Source organism: Ursus americanus, chromosome 10 (assembly GCF_024610735.1).
Source record: "Ursus americanus isolate L20-20 chromosome 10, mUrsAme1.1.p, whole genome shotgun sequence".
NCBI lineage: Eukaryota > Metazoa > Chordata > Mammalia > Carnivora > Ursidae > Ursus > Ursus americanus.
In genome coordinates this window covers 357,501-375,202 of record NC_142136.1, presented here as the reverse complement: position 1 = coordinate 375,202, position 17,702 = coordinate 357,501, and the positions used below count along the sequence as shown (strand labels likewise).

Sequence of the window (17,702 nt, the reverse complement as noted above, 5' to 3'; positions counted from 1 at the left end):
AGGAAACGTGCATAATGACAGTAAATTACCAAAACCAATGACTCGATGTTGGTACAGCACAATGAACGAGCCTGCGGTGTTCGCATGATTTCAGACGTATGCATTTATTTGAATATGTCGCCGTGCAGTGACCCTGTGATATGCAGGTTCCCGAAACCACGACCACATTCAAGACACAAAACCATCTGGTCACACAAAGGACTCCTGCAGGCTGCCCCTTCCCTAACCCCTGGCAATGCCTGGTGTCTTCTCCATCTCTGTAACTTGTCATTTCAGGAACATTATGTAAATGGAATATTATATGCAACCTTTGAGGTCGGACTGTTCAGCCAGCATGATGCCCTTGAGATACATCCAGGCTGTGTATTTATCAGTAGTTAATTCCTTTTTATTTCTGAGTGATGTTCCCTCCTGTGGGTGGCAACAATTTGTGTGGCCACTGCAGGACATCTGGGATGTTTCCACGATTTTGCTACACAAATGAAGCTGCTTTCACTTGCGTACAGTGTTGTGTGAGTATAGATTTTCAGGTCTCTAGGATAAATGCCCAGGAGTGCAATTGCTGGGTCATCTTGTGGGCACACATTTAACTTTTTAGGACACTTGAAAGAAGCTGTATGGAAGAGTAAGATGTGGAGGAAGAAGATGTGGAAGAGGAAATAGTGGAGAAGGAAGATGTGGAGGAGGAAGATGTGGAGGAGGAAGTTGTGGGGGAGGAAGATGTGGAGGAGGAAGTTGTGGAGGAGGAAGTTGTGGAGGAGGAAGTTGTGGAGGAGGAAGATGTGGAGGAGGAAGATATGGAGGAGGAAGTTGTGGAGGGGGAAGATGTGAAGGAGGAAGATGTGGAGGAGGAAGATGTGGAGGAGGAAGTTGTGGAGGAGGAAGATGTGGAGGAGGAAGTTGTGGAGGAGGAAGATGTGGAGGAGGAAGATGTGAGGAGGAAGTTGTGGGGGAGGAAGATGTGGAGGAGGAAGTTGTGGAGGAGGAAGATGTGGAGGAGGAAGATATGGAGGAGGAAGTTGTGAAGGAGGAAGATGTGGAGGAGGAAGATATGGAGGAGGAAGTTGTGGAGGAGGAAGTAGAGGAAGAAGATGTGGAGGAGGAAATTGTGGAGGAGGAAGATGTGGAGGAGGAAGATGTGGAGGAGGAAGTTGTGGGGAAGGAAGATGTGGAGGAGGAAGTTGTGGAGGAGGAAATAGTGGAGGAGGAAGTTGTGGAGGAGGAAGATGTGGAGGAGGAAGATGTGGAGGAGGAAGATATGGAGGAGGAAGTAGTAGAGGAAGAAGATGTGGAGGAGGAAATTGTGGAGGAGGAAATTGTGGAGGAGGAAGATGTGGAGGAAGAAGATGCGGAGAAGGAAATAGTACAGGAGGAAGATGTGGAGGAGGAAGTTATGGAAGAGGAAGTTGTGGAGGAGGAAGTAGAGGAAGAAGATGTGGAGGAGGAAATAGTGGAGGAGGAAGATGTGGAGGAGGAAGTAGTGGAGGAGGAAGATATGGAGGAGGAAGTTGTGGAGGAGGAAGGTGTGGAGGAGGAAATTGTGGAGGAGGAAGATGTGGAGGAGGAAGTTGTGGGGGAGGAAGGTGTGGAGGAGGAAGTTGTGGAGGAGGAAACTGTGGAGGAGGAAGATGTGGAGGAGGAAGTTGTGGAGGAGGAAGTAGAGGAAGAAGATGTGGAGGAGGAAATAGTGGAGGAGGAAGTTGTGGAGGAGGAAGGTGTGGAGGAGGAAGTTGTGGAGGAGGAAATTGTGGAGGAGGAAGGTGTGGAGGAGGAAGTTGTGGAGTGGTACCTGGACAAACTTGTTCTTCAAAAGACATCATGAGAAAAAGAGAAGGCAAAGCACATAAACGTACACCAGTATACAATCCAACCATCCCATGGATAGACGTTTCCCCCAAAGAAACAAAAACAATGGCAGCACCTGGATGTGTGCAGGAAGCTGCATTTGTACACGACAGCCCCCACGTCTACCCCCTGGCGAATCCACGCACACCTCAGTGTGCCATATGATGGAGACTATTCGGCAATAAAAAGAAAATAAACGTGTGTAATTGCATGAATGAATCTCAGGAATGAGTCTGTACTGTATAATCCCGATCGTATAAAACTCATAACGTGCACACTAATTGATGGCGGCCAGGGGCAGACTGGTTTCTGGGAATGGGGTGAGAATGGGTAAGCTACGTGTTGCCCTTAGGGGTAATGGAAAGTTTTCCTGAGCGTACACACCTGTCCAAAAACAATCAAATTACACACCCTATGTTTATGCAGCTTATTGTACTTTAATTCAATAAAGTTACACCAAAGGAAAAAGTACTTTAAAAACCGCGACTATAGGGCCAGGGTCACACCCTCCCAGCCATTCCTCTGATCCTCTGTGGTCAATGCAGGAAGGCCAACGTCCGTCCTGGAGCCGTTCGGTGCTAGGTGTCCTCTAAGTGCTTGGGCTCTGCCCACAAATTCCTTCACGGCACCACCTTTCACCAAAACCTCCCTGGCTGCCAGCTCAGGGTAGAGCTCCGCCTCCTTGCGTGGCCCTCCAGCCCGTTGGCAACCTGGAGCTAACCTGACATTTCCGCCTCATCTCTGTGTGCTCCCTGGCTGACTCCAGGCACAGCCAGTGCAACCTCTGGGGGCCACTGACCTGCCCCCTCTGGCTGTGGGGTAGCTGTCTGAATCCTACCTTCCTTCACACCACTTGGGCTCAGCCTTCCATGAGGCCCTAGTGTGGACCCCCCTGCTCTGCCCAGGACCCGTACCTCAGGTGACCCGGTTAGGCTCATGGGTCCCAACAGATTCACACATGAACTAACTCAGAGCTAAGTAACTGGTGATGTGGTGGAACTCTCCAGGTACCCTGCTTGAAGGTCTCGAGAAACCAGCTGGGCGGGGCTGTACTAGGAATAGGAAGCGAGCCCACATCCTAAGATGGGACACGGCCCTCCGCGGCCCTCCAGAGTGAGGACAGGGTATGGTCCCAGGGGGGAAACATCTTTGAGGTGAGTCGGCTTCCAGTTCTTCCTTCCTGGCAAGTCCAAGGGATCCAGGCCCTTCTCCCCCTCTGCCAGAGCCCACTCCTTCGAGGCCCACCTCACGAGCAACCTTACAACCCTCCTCCCAGCCCTGCCTGAGATCCTGGCCTTGGAGAGCGGGCCTCCCTGCGGTTTCCCCTCCCCTGACAGGCCTGGACCTCAATGCCAAGCCCCGGGGGCCGTCAGCCACTCGGCAGAAAAGAGAAAAACGGCCCTGAAAGTCTTCCTCAGCCCTGGGCCGACTTGGCCGGCATGTGCGTTTCACCAGTAAGCCTTTGGCTGAGGTCTGCCTGCTCTGAAACACGGCCCTTGCCGGCCCAGAACAAACAGTGCCCGGGGCTGGCTGGCCTCCCGTCACAGCCGCCTCCCTGATCCCACCAGCCCGTGCTTGTGTTGGATGTCAAATTGTCCTCTAAAAACCTCTCAGAAAATTAAGCCCTCCTCTTCAGTGAGGAAGGGATTGGTGGAGTGGTCCCCTGACATGGGTCTCTCAACAGCAACCGGCTTCCAGCTTTCTCGTTCCCGCGGCAACCACTGTTTGGGGGTAAACTGTACGTGCCCTCTGGGTTCCTGGTCAGCTGCCCGTGGCTGGGAGTGTGTGCTCGCTTGCGCGTCTTCCTCCCTCTCTGCGAGGGCCCCCAGACCCTGGCCAAGGGCCGGGCACAGAGCGGGCTGCACCGGCGCTGAGCGGAGCGCTGAACACCGCGGCACCTCCCCGCCAGGCCCTGTGCCACACGTCCGCTGAAACCGACCACTTTGTGCACTGAGCTTACGGCCAGGAAAGCCCTGTGCCGTGTGACACACACACAACTGAACACTGTCGTAACTGCGGGGCAGCTGCGTGGGACCCAGCTGATGGAAGAAGGCAGGTCCATCGAGTCTGGCGCTGCTTCGAGCCGGACTCCAATGCGTCGTCGGTTTTCATCCAGTTCAAAGCCTGTTTCAAAAGCTCCTGGTAGAAAGGGCAGACACACACGTAGGAGCCAAGACACGCAAGTCATTCAGGGGCCGGCCTGAGTGGGCGTGCCCGGTTCCTAAGCGGGGAGTCGGCAGGGTGCCTGCACGGGACACGGGTCCTGGACTGCAGGACCCCTGCTCACGCCTGAGCGGTGGCAGTGGGACAGGGACAGCACCGGGGCGTGCGCCAAGACCACGGCAGAAATCGGGCCCACGTCACCGCCACGGTGGCTGTGTGGCTCCCTTGTGGGCGGGACAGGTCTGCGCCTAAAGCCTGTCTGCCGTGGAACCCCAGACTCATTGACCTCTGGGGTCACCTGATGGCCTCACCTCAGTCGGGGCTGTGGACTGCCCGTGGCTGCTCTAAGGCGTCGCTTAGACGGAGCAGCTGAAGCCCCCGGCCACCCTCAGCCTGTAAATCCTGAGGTCAGAGCACAGGGGCTCACCGGGTCCTGCAGTCTGGCTCCTGGAGGCTCCCTCTGCCTCTCACCAGCCTGCCCCCTCTCACAAGGCCCCTGGGGTCACCACCCTGGGCAATTTCCCACCTAAGATTCCTACCCTAAGCCCCCAGCCCTCCAAGCCCTTTTACCAGGGAAAGGACACGTCCACAGGTCCCTGGACTGGACATGGGTGTCTCAGGGGAGAGATGAGCACTCTGCAGGCGTCACTGTGGTCGGGGTCCTCCGTGTCCCCAACTTGGACGACACCTGCTGGGAAACACAAAGCCTCCTGCCTGTATGTCTTGGCTCAAACATCCCTGCTGCCCAGCACCCCTTCCAAATAGCCTTCACCTGGCTGACCCTGCTCCCTTTTGGAAACTCAGCTTCCCTTACAGCCAGGAAGGCTTCCTGAACCTGCCCTGTGTCCCCGTGCCATGATGGGGTCACCTTTTAGAACAGGGGGGTGGGGGCATGCCCGAGGGAATCCTGGCCCTGAAGCCTCGGGCTGCCTTAGTTTTATTTTCACCTGTGAAATGGGCACAAACACACGTCTTAGCCCCAAAAGGGAGGGAGCGGCCAGGCCCTGACTGACCTCACGGCCTGGGGTCAGGTTCCTTTTTATGTGCTGTGTGTCTCGGGCCAGGGTACCGACCTCTCTGTGGCCTAGCTGTCGTCTGCAAAACAGAGTCAACGACAATACGTGTTTCTGAGGGTTTACACAGGACTGGAGGGGTCATAGGTCTGAATATTTTAAGTATTAAAGGTGGTTCACCGTGAAAGGAATCAGCTGGAGTCCTAGAGGGAGCCGGCGCCAGGCGGAGGGCCTGGGGGCGGGGCACGCAGACCCCGGGAGCGAGCCGGCCGATGAGGTCATGGCTCTGACGCAGCCGGGACCAGGCTCCAGCCGTGGCTCTTGCCCACGTCCCCAGCACCACCTCCGAGCCGAGTGGGAGCCACAGCCCAGGACACGGGAGCTTTCCGCAAGTCAGCACCTCCCGGTTCCAGCTACGACCGAAAAGGACTCGAGTGTGGGGCACGGGAGGGGCCTGGGTGAACCCAAGCAGGCCCTGGAGAGGAGGGGGAGCGAGGGGGGCCGTCTGGCCAGTCCAGGGATCGCTGCTCTCCAGAAACAAATACAGCGCCAGCCCCGGGGTCCTCCCGCCCCTCAACCCCTGATAAGTCACCCTGAAGCAGAAGACTCCCCTACTTTCAGCCCCCCTGCCCTGAAAATGCTGGCCAGGACCAGTGAAACATTTCCTTAGGAAGAAGGTTTTTTAGGACACCAGACAGGAGAACTGCGTCTGCCACGAGCACAGGCTCCTCTCAAGCCAAGAGCGAGAGTGGCCGTGTGCTCCGGTCTGAAGCCTGGCAGGCCTCACCTCCATGGTCCCCTGTCAACCGGGAAGGGCACCTTGGGGGGCAGAAAACCAGGAAATGCTCCCAAATGTAGTTAATTAGGAACGTAACAGCTTGTTGAAGGATGCAGGGCACAGCCGGAAGGCGCTGCCCGCGACCACGGAAGGGACCCCGTGAGCAGCAAGCCACGTGGTGACAGCTCTGGATTCTACCCGCAGGGTCAACACACGTGCTTGAGTCCGTGCCAAGGTGACTGGCTGAAGACGGAAGTGGACAGCTGTTCTTCCAGAAGCACTCTGTCAGCCAGTAGTTGTGGGGGAGAGATAGCAAACCAGCGAAGCCACAGCAGACACGACCACCATGGGACACTAACCCCAGGGGAACTTCACGGAGCTTGGAATCCACGCCCCACGAAGACTGTCGGCTTCAGCGTGAGACGCGGCCGACAGCCACCCTGACCGTCGAGGCCGACGTCGCAGTGAAGCTCTTGCGGGCCTGTCTCCCTGGCTGTCCAGCAGTGACCACCGGGCAGTCTGGCCACGACGGCAGACATGAACCGCATTGGCGTATAGGCTCCAACGTAGACAACGGTCCCTACACGGGGTTGAAATCGGCCTGTGGTGCGGGTAAGGCACACCAGAGCAGCCTGAGAACCCTCCGCAGGCACTTTTCGTCCCATCAGAGTGGTATTCCTGCCTGAGTAGGAAGCCGCTTCGATACCCGTGTCCCTGCCTCCAGATGCCCTCTGGACGGTCAACGCTGTGGCTGACTGTGCTAACCGGGTATGTGTGTGAGCAGAGAGTGACTCCCCCAGGTACGTGACTGACCCTCCGGGTGTATGATGGAGACCACAGGCACGTTGCCCTCTCCCCAGTACTGTGGGGAGAGGCTGCGCCATGGCCCAAGTGTGCTGAGGTCCACTAAAGCCATAGGATCTTCTTTCTGTGAACTGCTGCCAAGTCCATGTCCCCAGGCTGGTTTCAAGTAAAACGACGTGTAGATGATTCATGTGTGACATTTAATTGTGGGCTCACCCATTCATTTACTGAGAGGTTGAGAATCGTGAGTCTGCTTTCTCCATATTGACCCTCTCTTCCAGACTTAGGAAAATTTCTGAAAATTGTCAGCCTCGTTCAGCCCACAGACAGGCCAAGACCTCGGGCAGAGCCCAGTGCACCCCGGAGGCCAACATTTGCTGATCGGTCGATGCTCGGGGGAGGATTTTCATCCCTAAGATCCAGTGCACCGCACGTGTGCCTGGCGTGCAGGGCGGCAAGCCCCCCCCCCCCACGACCTGTCTGTCACAAGGTTAAAGATGTCCACAGAATGTGGCGTTCATCACCAAGAGCTCTTTGCTGTGCTCTACAGAAGCCCTGGTGCCTCGTGGGCCCGGCGTCCTCCCTGGCATCGGCCAGCTCTCTGGCAAAGACCCCGCAGGTGCCAGCAAACACACAGTGGTCACAAGCACGTGTGTAAAGGCACACACGGCCCTCTGGAACCACGTGCTCTGTGTGGCTCCCAAGGTTTAGACAGGGAGTCCACAGTGTGGCTGGACCCTTCTCCGAGGTGGGGCAGCCCCAGCAGCACCCACCCCAGTGACACACAGAACCCTGTCCCAGAGAGCCACTGCTTTCAAGGGACTCAGTAGTCAGCGGGATTTAGTAGTCCACTGGGTAGGCAGTCAGCTGGGTTAGGTCGTTAAATGGGTTAAGTAGTCAGCTGGGTTGGGTGGTCAGCTGGGTAGGCAGTCAGCTGGGTTAATGGTTGGCTGACTCAGCTCCATGCTAAGTGAGTACCCAGCAGGGCCAGTCTGCAGTCTTGCTGGATCCTGAGTGGAAAGATGTTTAAACCAGAGCCTGGTTCCTGCAGAAACTGCCAGGACCAGTGGCTACTCTCGGCAGGAGAGCCGCTGTTGTAGGCCCGCACCCCAGGCCAGGCCAGGGCAGAAGCAGGACAGGGGGACGGACGGAGGCCCCAAGGCCGGGCAGACACAGACGGAGTCGCCCGGTGTCCGTATGTGCATGTGTACTTGTATGTGCGGGGTGGCAGGCTCTCTGAGGATGACCGGAGCACCGCTGACAGACTGAGTCCTAAGAACAGGGGAGGAGGTCGCGGGGCATGATGGTCAGCTCTGTGCTCAGAGGAGGGTACGGGGAAACCTTGTCCCTTCATGCAGTGGACGTCCCTCACTCCGTAGCTCTGAGCCAACAGGAGGCAAGAGTGCTTGCAGGGCCAGGGCCGGTGAGCTGGGCTCAAATACGGGCTCCTGCATGGGCAGGTCAGTGGTGCGGCCCCAGGAGCCCCGAGAAGCCCAAACCCCCAGCCAGCTGGGGCGGGGGCTGCTGCCTCTGTTTGCCATCTGAAGAAGCAGGAGCGCGGAGCAGCCGTTTTATTCCTGCCTCGTGTGGGCACCAGGGGTTTGGCAGGTGACTCCTTGGGAAGCAGGGAGCCCAGAGTCTAATAGGCCTGTTTATTCACCCAAGGTTATGGGACCCAGTACGAGCGAGGGCTTGCACAGATTCAAGAAGTAGCTGGCTGGGGAGCCAGAAGGACCTGGGAAAGCACGTGTGTAGGGACCGGGGCAGGACTGGGAAGGACTTGCCGAACAGGCCAGGCGTTCCCGGCAGGCGCGGCAGCACCCTTGGGCTCCCTGGCTGGCTGTGGTCCTGGGCATCCGCATTTGATTCTCAAACCTCCAGTGCATGACCTGTAGGGGTTTTCTGGCTGGCAGGAGCAGGTCCCTGGAACACCGTCATGTGAGTGAGCAGGCGGGGCAGGTAGGAGAAACCCAGGGCGCAGTGGCTTTCGGCACCACCACCCCGCTATCACCTTGTGGAGGACCCCGGGTCCCTGCCTCCCCCAGCGGGAGGTCCCTCTCCTCCCCAAGCAGATGGGCTGCGCAGGACCCAGGGGTGGGGGGCATGGTTTGTGCCTTCCTCCCCCATAATTCTGGACTGTCAGCCCAGACTGCTCAACCTGCCTTTTCCAGGAATCCATGTCAAGCCTTGGCATGCCGGGAACCCCAGAGAACTAAACCAGCCATAGGGCAGGGCTCAGGCTGTCTTCAGACGTCCCGCCGTGGGACCTGCGGGCATTTCTCATCATTCTTAGGAGCCGGTGTGAAGTTGTCGAAAACCTGTCCAAAGACATTCGTAGCTAGAACACCACACAGTGATTTAGAAAAACTCACTGCTGGATGGTGGCACAGACGCCACACTGCCAAAGGCGTTGCCCTGCTTTTCTCAAAAATGGGTAACACCTGCCGGGGACAGAGAGGCACGTGCTGTGGGGGAGGGGCCCAGGGGCGGGGAGGGCAAGAAGGAACCTGGAAGTTAATGTTTGGGACACCCAAAATGTGAAATACTCGGGGATAAATTTGATGGACGTGTGAGACTTGCACGCGGCCAACCACGGAGTGCTGCTGAGGGAGGTGGAAGAGCCCGGCACGCTGAGGGTCTGTCCTGATGCCAGCCCTGAGCTCCTGAAACCCACGCAGCTTCCCGAGGGAGAGGAGTGTCGTTCACTATCCACAAGGACCCCTTTCGACCACACTCGGACTCCTGGCTCCTAGCCAGGTGGATGTGACCTCTGACCTCTGACCTGTGGGGAGGCCGGTGGTTGAGCCATTCCAGTGACCAATGATGAGGTCTGCCGTACCCACGCAATGAAGATAAAAACTCTTGGACAGTGAAATTCACCGAGCTCCGCTTTGCAGTCCCTGGCAGAGTGCGGGTGGCCGGGGGTCCTCACGGCTGCCGGCTCTGCAGTGGGGGAGCCTTGTGGGATGGAGCCCGTAGCCTGCAGGGTCCACACTGGCTGCAGGCGATTAGTGCCAGAGTGGGATTGCAGGACGGCCTACAGGTGCCAGAGCGTCGGGAAGTGGTGTTGGCACTGCCAGCTCTCAGCTCGCACACGGGTGAGGGGTGTGTGGGAAGGAGAGGTCTCAACAGAGGGAAGGGCCACTCTGTACTGACCTCTGGAGACCTGGCAGAGCCCAGTCTTTGAGCAGAGCATGGATGTGAGCAGAGGTGGGCACGAGCCGTCCCCTGCGGCCGCTGCTCTCGCAGGGCTTGGGCTGGCTGAGGTGGCGGCCCCTCATGCTTTGGGACTGGTGCCAGCAGGCGCTGGACCTGGCGAGGTCGTCACAGTCGTGGGCTGGCTGGTAACCCTGCTCCCCTGTACCCACCCCACCTCGATCTGCTTTCCCCCTCAGACAACACCTACTGTGTCTCTGGACTCCCCCTCAGCCCCCGCACCCCCAGGCCTCACTGCCCACTACCCGACCCTTAGCAGGGAGGGGTAAGGCCCTCACTGGGCTGTGGGGGTGAGCGGCCCCTGACGCCACCATGTGTCTCAGAGTTGGACGTTGGTTTGCATTTGGCGACTTCGTTCAGCAGCCGAAGCAGACACGCATGTATCAGAGGAGCCAGGGAAATCACATTGCCCAATGATTCAGTTAGAAATCCATGCCAGAGGGGCGCCTGGGGGGCTCAGTCGGTGAAGCGCCTGCCTTCGGCTTAGGTCGTGATCCTGGGACCCTGGGATCGAGTCCTGCATCGGGCTCCCTGCTCATCATGGAGCCTGCTTCTCCCTCTGCCTCTGCTTCTCCCCTCTGCTCGTGCTCTCTCTCTCTCTCTCAAATAAATAAAATTAAAAAAAAAATTGGAAAGAAGAAAGAAAAGAAAACCATGCCAGAGACGAGCTCAGATTGTAACGGAGGGATCGGGTGCTTAGGGGCAGGGCCGCTGGGAGACTGCGTCCCTCAGCCCAGAATCAAGATTGCAGGCTGAGGAAAACAGAGCAGGGTGGGACTTCTGAGCCTCTCCTTCAAACCTGTTTCCTGGGATTGGCATTCCCATTCCCCATTAGGAAGGAAACAGCAGCAGGACAGCGTGTAGACATCCCCATGTCAGTCCTCAGAAGCCCGAAGCGGGGGGACCACTCCAGATCACCGGCAGCAGGTGCTCGTGGCCCACAAAGGGTGCGGGCAGTGCTCTGACTGGATGCTGGCTATACAGCCTGGCTCCGGGAAGTTCCGGAAGGGCTCCCCCCTGGGCATTGTGCGTGGTTGGCTCGAGCACTCCCCCACAACAGATATTTGCAGGGTGGGGGTCCTCCTGGCTGGAATTATGCTCTCAGCCTGCCCAGACTCTCGGAGCAGCGATTGGGAAACATGCTTTTCAAGGTCACAGTTTGGGGTGTGACTCCAGGCAGGAATGCACACCGCCTCCCTCCCTCCCAAGATTCTGCACCCAGGGGCCGTCTCCCGGGCTTCAGGGCCAGTTGGCTGAAGACAGAAACCTGTCTCCTTATGGACAGCAGTGAGGCTGTTTGGAAGCAAATAAGACGGTGACCTGAGAGTGCCTGTGGGGGAGGGGGGTGTTCAGACAGAATAAGAGGGACGAGAAGCAGCCAGCAAACAGAATGAGCAGCTCCCCTGGGGGGGTGGTGAACCTGGAAGGGGGTGCATGCCCACCAGGGAGGGACAAAGCTGGCTCCCAGGGATCCACTGGCTGTGGGGTCAGAGGAAGCAGCCGGGGTGTTGGGAGTGTGTTTGAAGGACCCCGTGAGAGCATTTTGAGGGGCCTGCCTGGGTCGGGTCCCCGCTGAGATGGGGGACTGGTGACGTGGGCCAGAACAACGACCCTGTGCACCTCGGTGTTCTCATCTGTAGAATGGGACTGCCCACCCCTCCCGGGCTCAATGCTTTGTCAGAATGGAATCTGTCTAACCCCGCAGCCCAGACGGCACACTCCCCTGCTCCCAGCAGAGGTCGTGTTGGTCAGAACCAGAAATAGCCTTCCCACAGACTGTCACACTGTGGCCACGTCCTGGGCTGAGTTAAACCCGGTGTGACCCAAAAGGCGTGGCCAGAATACAAGCTTGCTTTGTGTGCAGGTGCCGGGCAGCCCTGGAGGAAGTCTAGCCGGCTCGAATTAGGGCTCGCACCCCCATCCCCTTGCACAGGGCTCTCCCTCTCTCCTGCCCCCAGGGCTGCCCTCTCCCTTGCGCCTTCTCCCAGGGCAGCTTGCGGGGGGGACTCTCAGGCAGTCTGCATTCTGGGGCACAGGAGAGGGCCACGGGCAGGAGCACCTTGCCTTCTGCCCACTTGGGCTGCTCCCAGATGGCACTCACTGCCCCTTCCACTGGTGGTCCTCCATCCCTGGTAAGCTTCTCACCTCCCAAGGCCTCAGGAGCCCCCAGACCTCTGCACAATGCCAGGCCGTCCTTACTCAGCTCCTGTCCTCCCCCACATCGCTGGGGACCAGGGCATCTGGTGACAGCAGGGTTCGCCAAGGGCCTCAGGATGACCACAGTTGATGGGGTTTCACCCTCTGTTTTGCGGAGGTCATAGTGGGAAGGATCTATTCGGGGGTGAGTTTCCACATGAACCAAGACTTGTCCAGCCCTGGGAGGCACCCGGGATGCTCTAAATACAGATGCCAAGGAGGTGTGTCTGCCTGTCTGTTCTACAGAGCTCGTGGGGTCGTCGGTCATGAGGTCAGAGGGCAGGGAGGGCCAGCGCGGGGGAACTTGACCTCGGGGCTGCGGGTGTAAGTCCCGAGCCCAGAATTGGAGGAGCGGAGGTGCACGGTGCACACAGGGCCTGGGTCAAGTCCCCAGTCCCGCCCGCGAACTGAGGGCCAGCGGCACGTTCACGTTCCAGCCTTCCCTTCGGTGAATAACCGAAGTGGAAGTTCTCCGATACTGAGGAAGCGACTCGCCATCGCCTCCTCCTGGACAGTGGTGGTGACGCCCCCGCCGAAGAACAAGGGCGGTGAGGAGCCGCACCAGGCCCGCCACCAGGAGGCACTCTGGGCCAGCGCCTGGCGCTCGGGGCGCGGCTGGCGGGGGTGGGGTCGGGGTCGGGGGCGGTGGCGGGGGACGCGCTCTGCGCTCGGGGCGCGGCTGGCGGGGTCGGGGTCGGGGGCGGCGGCGGGGGACGCGGTCTGCGCTCGGGGCGCGGCTGGCGGGGTCGGGGTCGGGGGCGGCGGCGGGGGACGCGGTCTGCGCTCGGGGCGCGGCTGGCGGGGTCGGGGTCGGGGGCGGCGGCGGGGGACGCGGTCTGCGCTCGGGGCGCGGCTGGCGGGGTCGGGGTCGGGGGCGGCGGCGGGGGACGCGCTCTGCGCTCGGGGCGCGGCGGGCGGGGTCGGGGTCGGGGGCGGCGGCGGGGGACGCGCTCTGCGCTCGGGGCGCGGCGGGCGGGGTCGGGGGCGGCGGCGGGGGACGCGCTCTGCGCTCGGGGCGCGGCTGGCGGGGGTGGGGTCGGGGTCGGGGGCGGCGGCGGGGGACGCGGTCTGCGCTCGGGGCGCGGCTGGCGGCGGCGGGGTCCGGGCTGGCTGCAGGGGACGCGCCTTCCACCGCCAGGTCCGCGGAGGCAGCGGGAGGGGACCAGAAGCCAGCCGCCCAGGGTCCTTCACACGCACACCCTCAGCTACGAAATGGGGCTGAGAATCGAACCCACCCTGTAGGTTGCGGTGGAATTCACGACTTAAAATTTGCAAAACGGCTCAGGACAGTTCCCTGTGCGGGCGCTCTGCTGTCGCTGCTGCGGGCACGACGCCCCCCCCCCCCGGGGCCGTGGACGGCTTTCCCATCACATTTCTCTCTACGTGCTCTGTGCCTGGGGGGTGCAGCCTCCGGAGGTCACTTCTCAAGGTGGCGAAGTTCGTGTCTATGCAAATGCGTGCCGATAAATTAAGACGTACTGGAGGCCCGCTATCCGTCCCCCGCACTGGACGGAAGCCCCAGGAGGTGGGGGGTTTGTGTCGGTCACCGTGCCTGGCACACAGTAGGTGTTCCACAAACACGGATGACGTTGGGGAAAACGCTCGCAACATTATGAAAACGTGTAAACAAAGAAACTGGGGTGTAATGTGATGCCAACATTGTGGGGGGGGGGAAGCTGTATTTATCCATCTCTCTCCATACATAGCTCCCATATATATGGGGGGAACTATGCGAAAGTTCTAGCACGGACAATCTGAGAGAGAGGACAAAGTAAATGGCTTTTGTTAGCTCCCATATTACCCACAAGGAAGATGGATATAGGATTTGGGGTTAGGGAGGAATGACATTATTGGAAAGAATAGGGGGGAGGCATTGCGGCGGGCTGTTTGGGGCCCAGGAAGAGCCACATGTATCTGGAGCGGCTCCATCAGCCGTGTGTGGGCTGGACGCTGCCTGTCCTGTCCCTGCCCCCAGGAGGGTTCTGTGGGCCTCACTCACTTTCTGGTGTCTAAGTGGGGGGCGGGGGGCGCCCAGCAGGGCCAATGAAGAAACGAGGTCAGGCCTGGGACCAGGGACGACAGGGGGCCACCCCCTAGGACGAGGCCAAGCCTATTTGTGACAGAAAATGCATCAGGGTTCCTGGCAGGCTGAGATGGGGGACCCTGAGGACCAGGGGGCCTCTGAGCAGGGGGAGGCACGAAGAGGGTTCAAAGGCACCCTGGCTGCCTTGGGGGCTCAGGCTGAACACTCTGGTTTCCCTTGTGCTTTCAAGCATGCTGTGTCTACAGCAGCAAATGAATGGGCCCCTACTGCTGCGTGTGAACTACCCTCCTCAAGGCCGTCTGCTCTTGCTCAGTGTCCCGGCCTGCTTCACCCCTCACCGGCCTCGGGACTGGTGCATTTCTCTGGCAGGAAAGAGGGTCGTACCCACGGGCGGTGCCTGCTCCACGGAAGCCTCAGCGAGGGCAGGAGTACAGCGAGGCAGGGGCTGGCAAGCCTTGACACGCCCAGGATGGAGGCTTGGTGCTTCCCTTGTGTGTCCCGCCCACAAGAGCCTCTGGCTTCCAGGGCCAGCCCTGCCCATGGCTCAGGGACTTGGTGCGTAGGTAGGAGGCTGGAGCCAAAGCCACCACACCTGCAGGCCAAACTCCTCCGGTTACCCCCCAGGCCCGGCCTGGGCCAGCTCCCCTGCAGACACGCCCGGACGATGTGGGGCAGAACCTTGAGGTTCAGAGGTCCAATGAAAAGTCAGACGTGCATCTGATTTGGGAGAGTTTATACCCTAAACTGGTGAAAGGCCTCGAGCAAGCTAGCCATGCTGTGTACATGTGGGGCCTCCCTGCTTTCCAGGCCCCGAGAGGCCAGCAGCCCCACGCAATGACAAGGGACGGACAACGGACAGACAGAGGAATGGACGGCAAAGGGCCCCCCAGGCCCAGTCGCACTCCTGGCCTGAGGCTGAGCGTGGGCACAGAGGAACCAGCAAAGCCACTCTGGCCGGGGCTGCTCTATGGTGAGGCCCCGGGACCCAGGTGTGGAGGTCTGCTCCTCCCGTCCTGGCCAAGGGGCCGAACAGGTGTCTCTCCAGAAGCTTCCTGGGTGCCTTGGAAGTTGGTGGCCGCAGTTAGGAGTTGGGCAGGAACAGGGACTGCCTGTCTAGGGGCTGGGGCAGGACATGTGTTCTGCAGCTCCTTGCCCAGGGGGCGAGCAGCGGGCCCAGCCTCCATGTGAAGCCCCTTTGAGCTCCTGGCATATTACGAGCTCTCAGCAGAGCGGCCTTTACTGTGATCCACTCACGTGACAGCATGGCCACACGCCTGGCCAGGGACGCCGGTTTCCATGGTTGGGTCTCAGCACAGTTTCCTGCTGCGCCTGAGCCTCCCTGTTCTCAGATGGACAGCGCTGCAGCAGAGGGACGGTGGGCGTTTGAGGGTTTCACCTGTCTGACTCCTCGGACCTCTGGGCCCACGCAGTCCTGCGTGCTTGTGTGCGCCCTATGTGCGTGCGTGTGTGTACGACGGCCCACACACGTGTTATGTGTGCAAGTGTATATGTGCACGCATGTGTACGTGCCTGTGCACGTGTGTCCATGTGCGTGCGTGTGCACGCGTGTGCGGATGTGTGCATCCGTGCACATGGGCGCTGTGTGCGTGTACACACGTGTGCGTGTGTGAGTGTGCATGTACACATGCTAGTGTGCACGTGTGCGTGTGAGTGTAGGAGAGTGAGTGCGTGCGTGGGCTGTGTTCTCAGTCTTCGGTGGGACCACAGGTTGGCCTGTGGCAGTTTGCCGAGACTCGACTATTTGAACAAAGACACTCCGATCCCCTTGTCAAGCCTCCGTGTGTGGCCCTCAGCTCCCACACCTGCACCTGCTGGCACCATCCCAGAGCCTGGACGTCTGAGGCAGGGCCCTTGTGAGCCACCTGGTGCTGGGACCTCCTGCACGCAGCTGCAAGGGTGGTGCACTCCTGGCCACGCTCCCCTCCCAGGGCCCCTCCCACATGCCCAGCTTCCCTCGGGGCTCCTCTCACCGGGGCTGGGACGCCCCCCACCAGGTGCCTCTGGGGCCAAGTTTGTGGGCCGTCACTGAGTAGAGCCCTCTCCAGGGCCCCACAGAGACCCGACTTTGTTTCTGGGCGTTCACAGGATCGGGAGGGTAGGGCGGGGTGACTACAGCCTGGGAGTCTCAGCCTTCCATCCCTGAGTCCACCTCCCTTCCCCCAGTTACATTTCAGGGAGCGAGAGGCATGGAAGGAAGAGATAGGGATCCCTCAAGAGGAACCAGAGAGGGAGAACACCTTCCGCTCACACTTTATTGTGTCTTTTTAAAAGATGGCATCATTGCTTAGCCGGGGGGTCAGTGGTTCACACCTGGGTGGTCATCAGTGTCCTGAAATGGTTTGAGTGGTGTTTCTCACGGCTGCTTGTCTGCACCCCCGTCCCTCCCTCCTAGGTCTCTGCAGGACTGAGGAGGCTGGGAGGTCAGGAGATCAGCTTCCTGTCCCCTCCAGATGCCCCCGTGGCCTCCAGCCAAGTCCCAGTGCACACTACCTTGTCCAGGCTGCTACACGCTCTCCTTCACCTTCCTTCTGGTGGAGTATGGGATGCAGCACACCCAGCTGGTCCTGGTCCTACAGGCCGAGAGGAGGGCAGAGCAGGTGAGAGACAGGCATCCCCTACCCGAGCTCAGAGCCCAGGGCCGTAGGCAGCACCTCTCCACCCCAGAGACGGTCCCCCATCCAGCCCAGGGGGCCCAGGGTTTGCCGGTCAGAGGGTGACAGGGCCCTCACACGCAATCAGACTCCTGTGCAGAGCTGGGCTTGCCTTCCCGCCAGCTGCCCGGGCTTCTCCAGCCCACCCAGTGTCTTCGTCCTCTGCACTGGGAGGCCTAACCGGAAGGGGCCCCTTGAACATGAGAGACCTCCCAGACCGGCTGGACAAACCAGTCCCCTTGTCCCCCAAGCCAAGCTGTCTCCAGCTGTCCCCACACCCAGCCCTGCCCATTTCCAGAACACCACAGCCTATGCTTTTCCCTCGTGGGTGGTCTCTGGGGTCTCCACTTCCAACTGAAGCTGCCTCTGGGATGAGTCAGCTGTCCCCTTTACCTTTGCAGGGACCCCACAGCTCAAGGTCAAAGCATCCCACCAGGCAGCAAGCAACAGCTAGGCCATGGGTGCCCAACCCCACCATCTGAATAGGCCTGAGGGGGAGCTTGGACAGAAAAGCCTCAGCTCTGTGGAAAACGGAGCTGGCAGGTGAGCAGGACAGCAGGACAGGCAGGTGACCCCGATACTGCCCAGCAGGCGTGAAGGCCAGGCCCACACAGCGGGCCATCCACCGTCCCCATTCCCACTGGCCCAGCAGCCTGCAGCAGCCAAGGCTTGGTTCCGTGCGCCGGCCCCGGCTCGCAGGATTTCTGGGGCAGCAGAGCCATCAGGCAGGCGGCTGAGGCCGTGGGCCAAGTGGGTGGACTCGGGATCGTCCGGCCCTTGGGGCAGAAAACAAAGCCACCACGCTGCGTCCAGTGTGGCAGAATCCACGACACATTCATTAAGAAACAATGAGAAAAATAAAGGTCTGCTTAGGAAAGACCCACCCATTTTCAGCCTCGATTTGGAAGTGTGAGAGGGCAATCCTGGCATCTTAGCAAAAGCCCGCGAGACCCCCTACGTAAGTAGAGACG

The 17,702-nt window shown here is 59.7% G+C and overlaps 1 protein-coding gene across 1 annotated transcript in view; it reads right to left on the bottom strand.

The window, feature by feature from the left end:
- Positions 1-16,398: 16,398 nt before the first annotated feature.
- C10H13orf46 (chromosome 10 C13orf46 homolog) overlaps positions 16,399-17,702 on the bottom strand; it is an 11,012-nt gene continuing 9,708 nt past the window's right edge. Inside the window, 1 exon segment of the mRNA XM_045772970.2 lies at positions 16,399-16,650. Coding sequence (XP_045628926.2) covers positions 16,584-16,650 — 67 coding nt within the window. The 3' untranslated portion in view covers positions 16,399-16,583.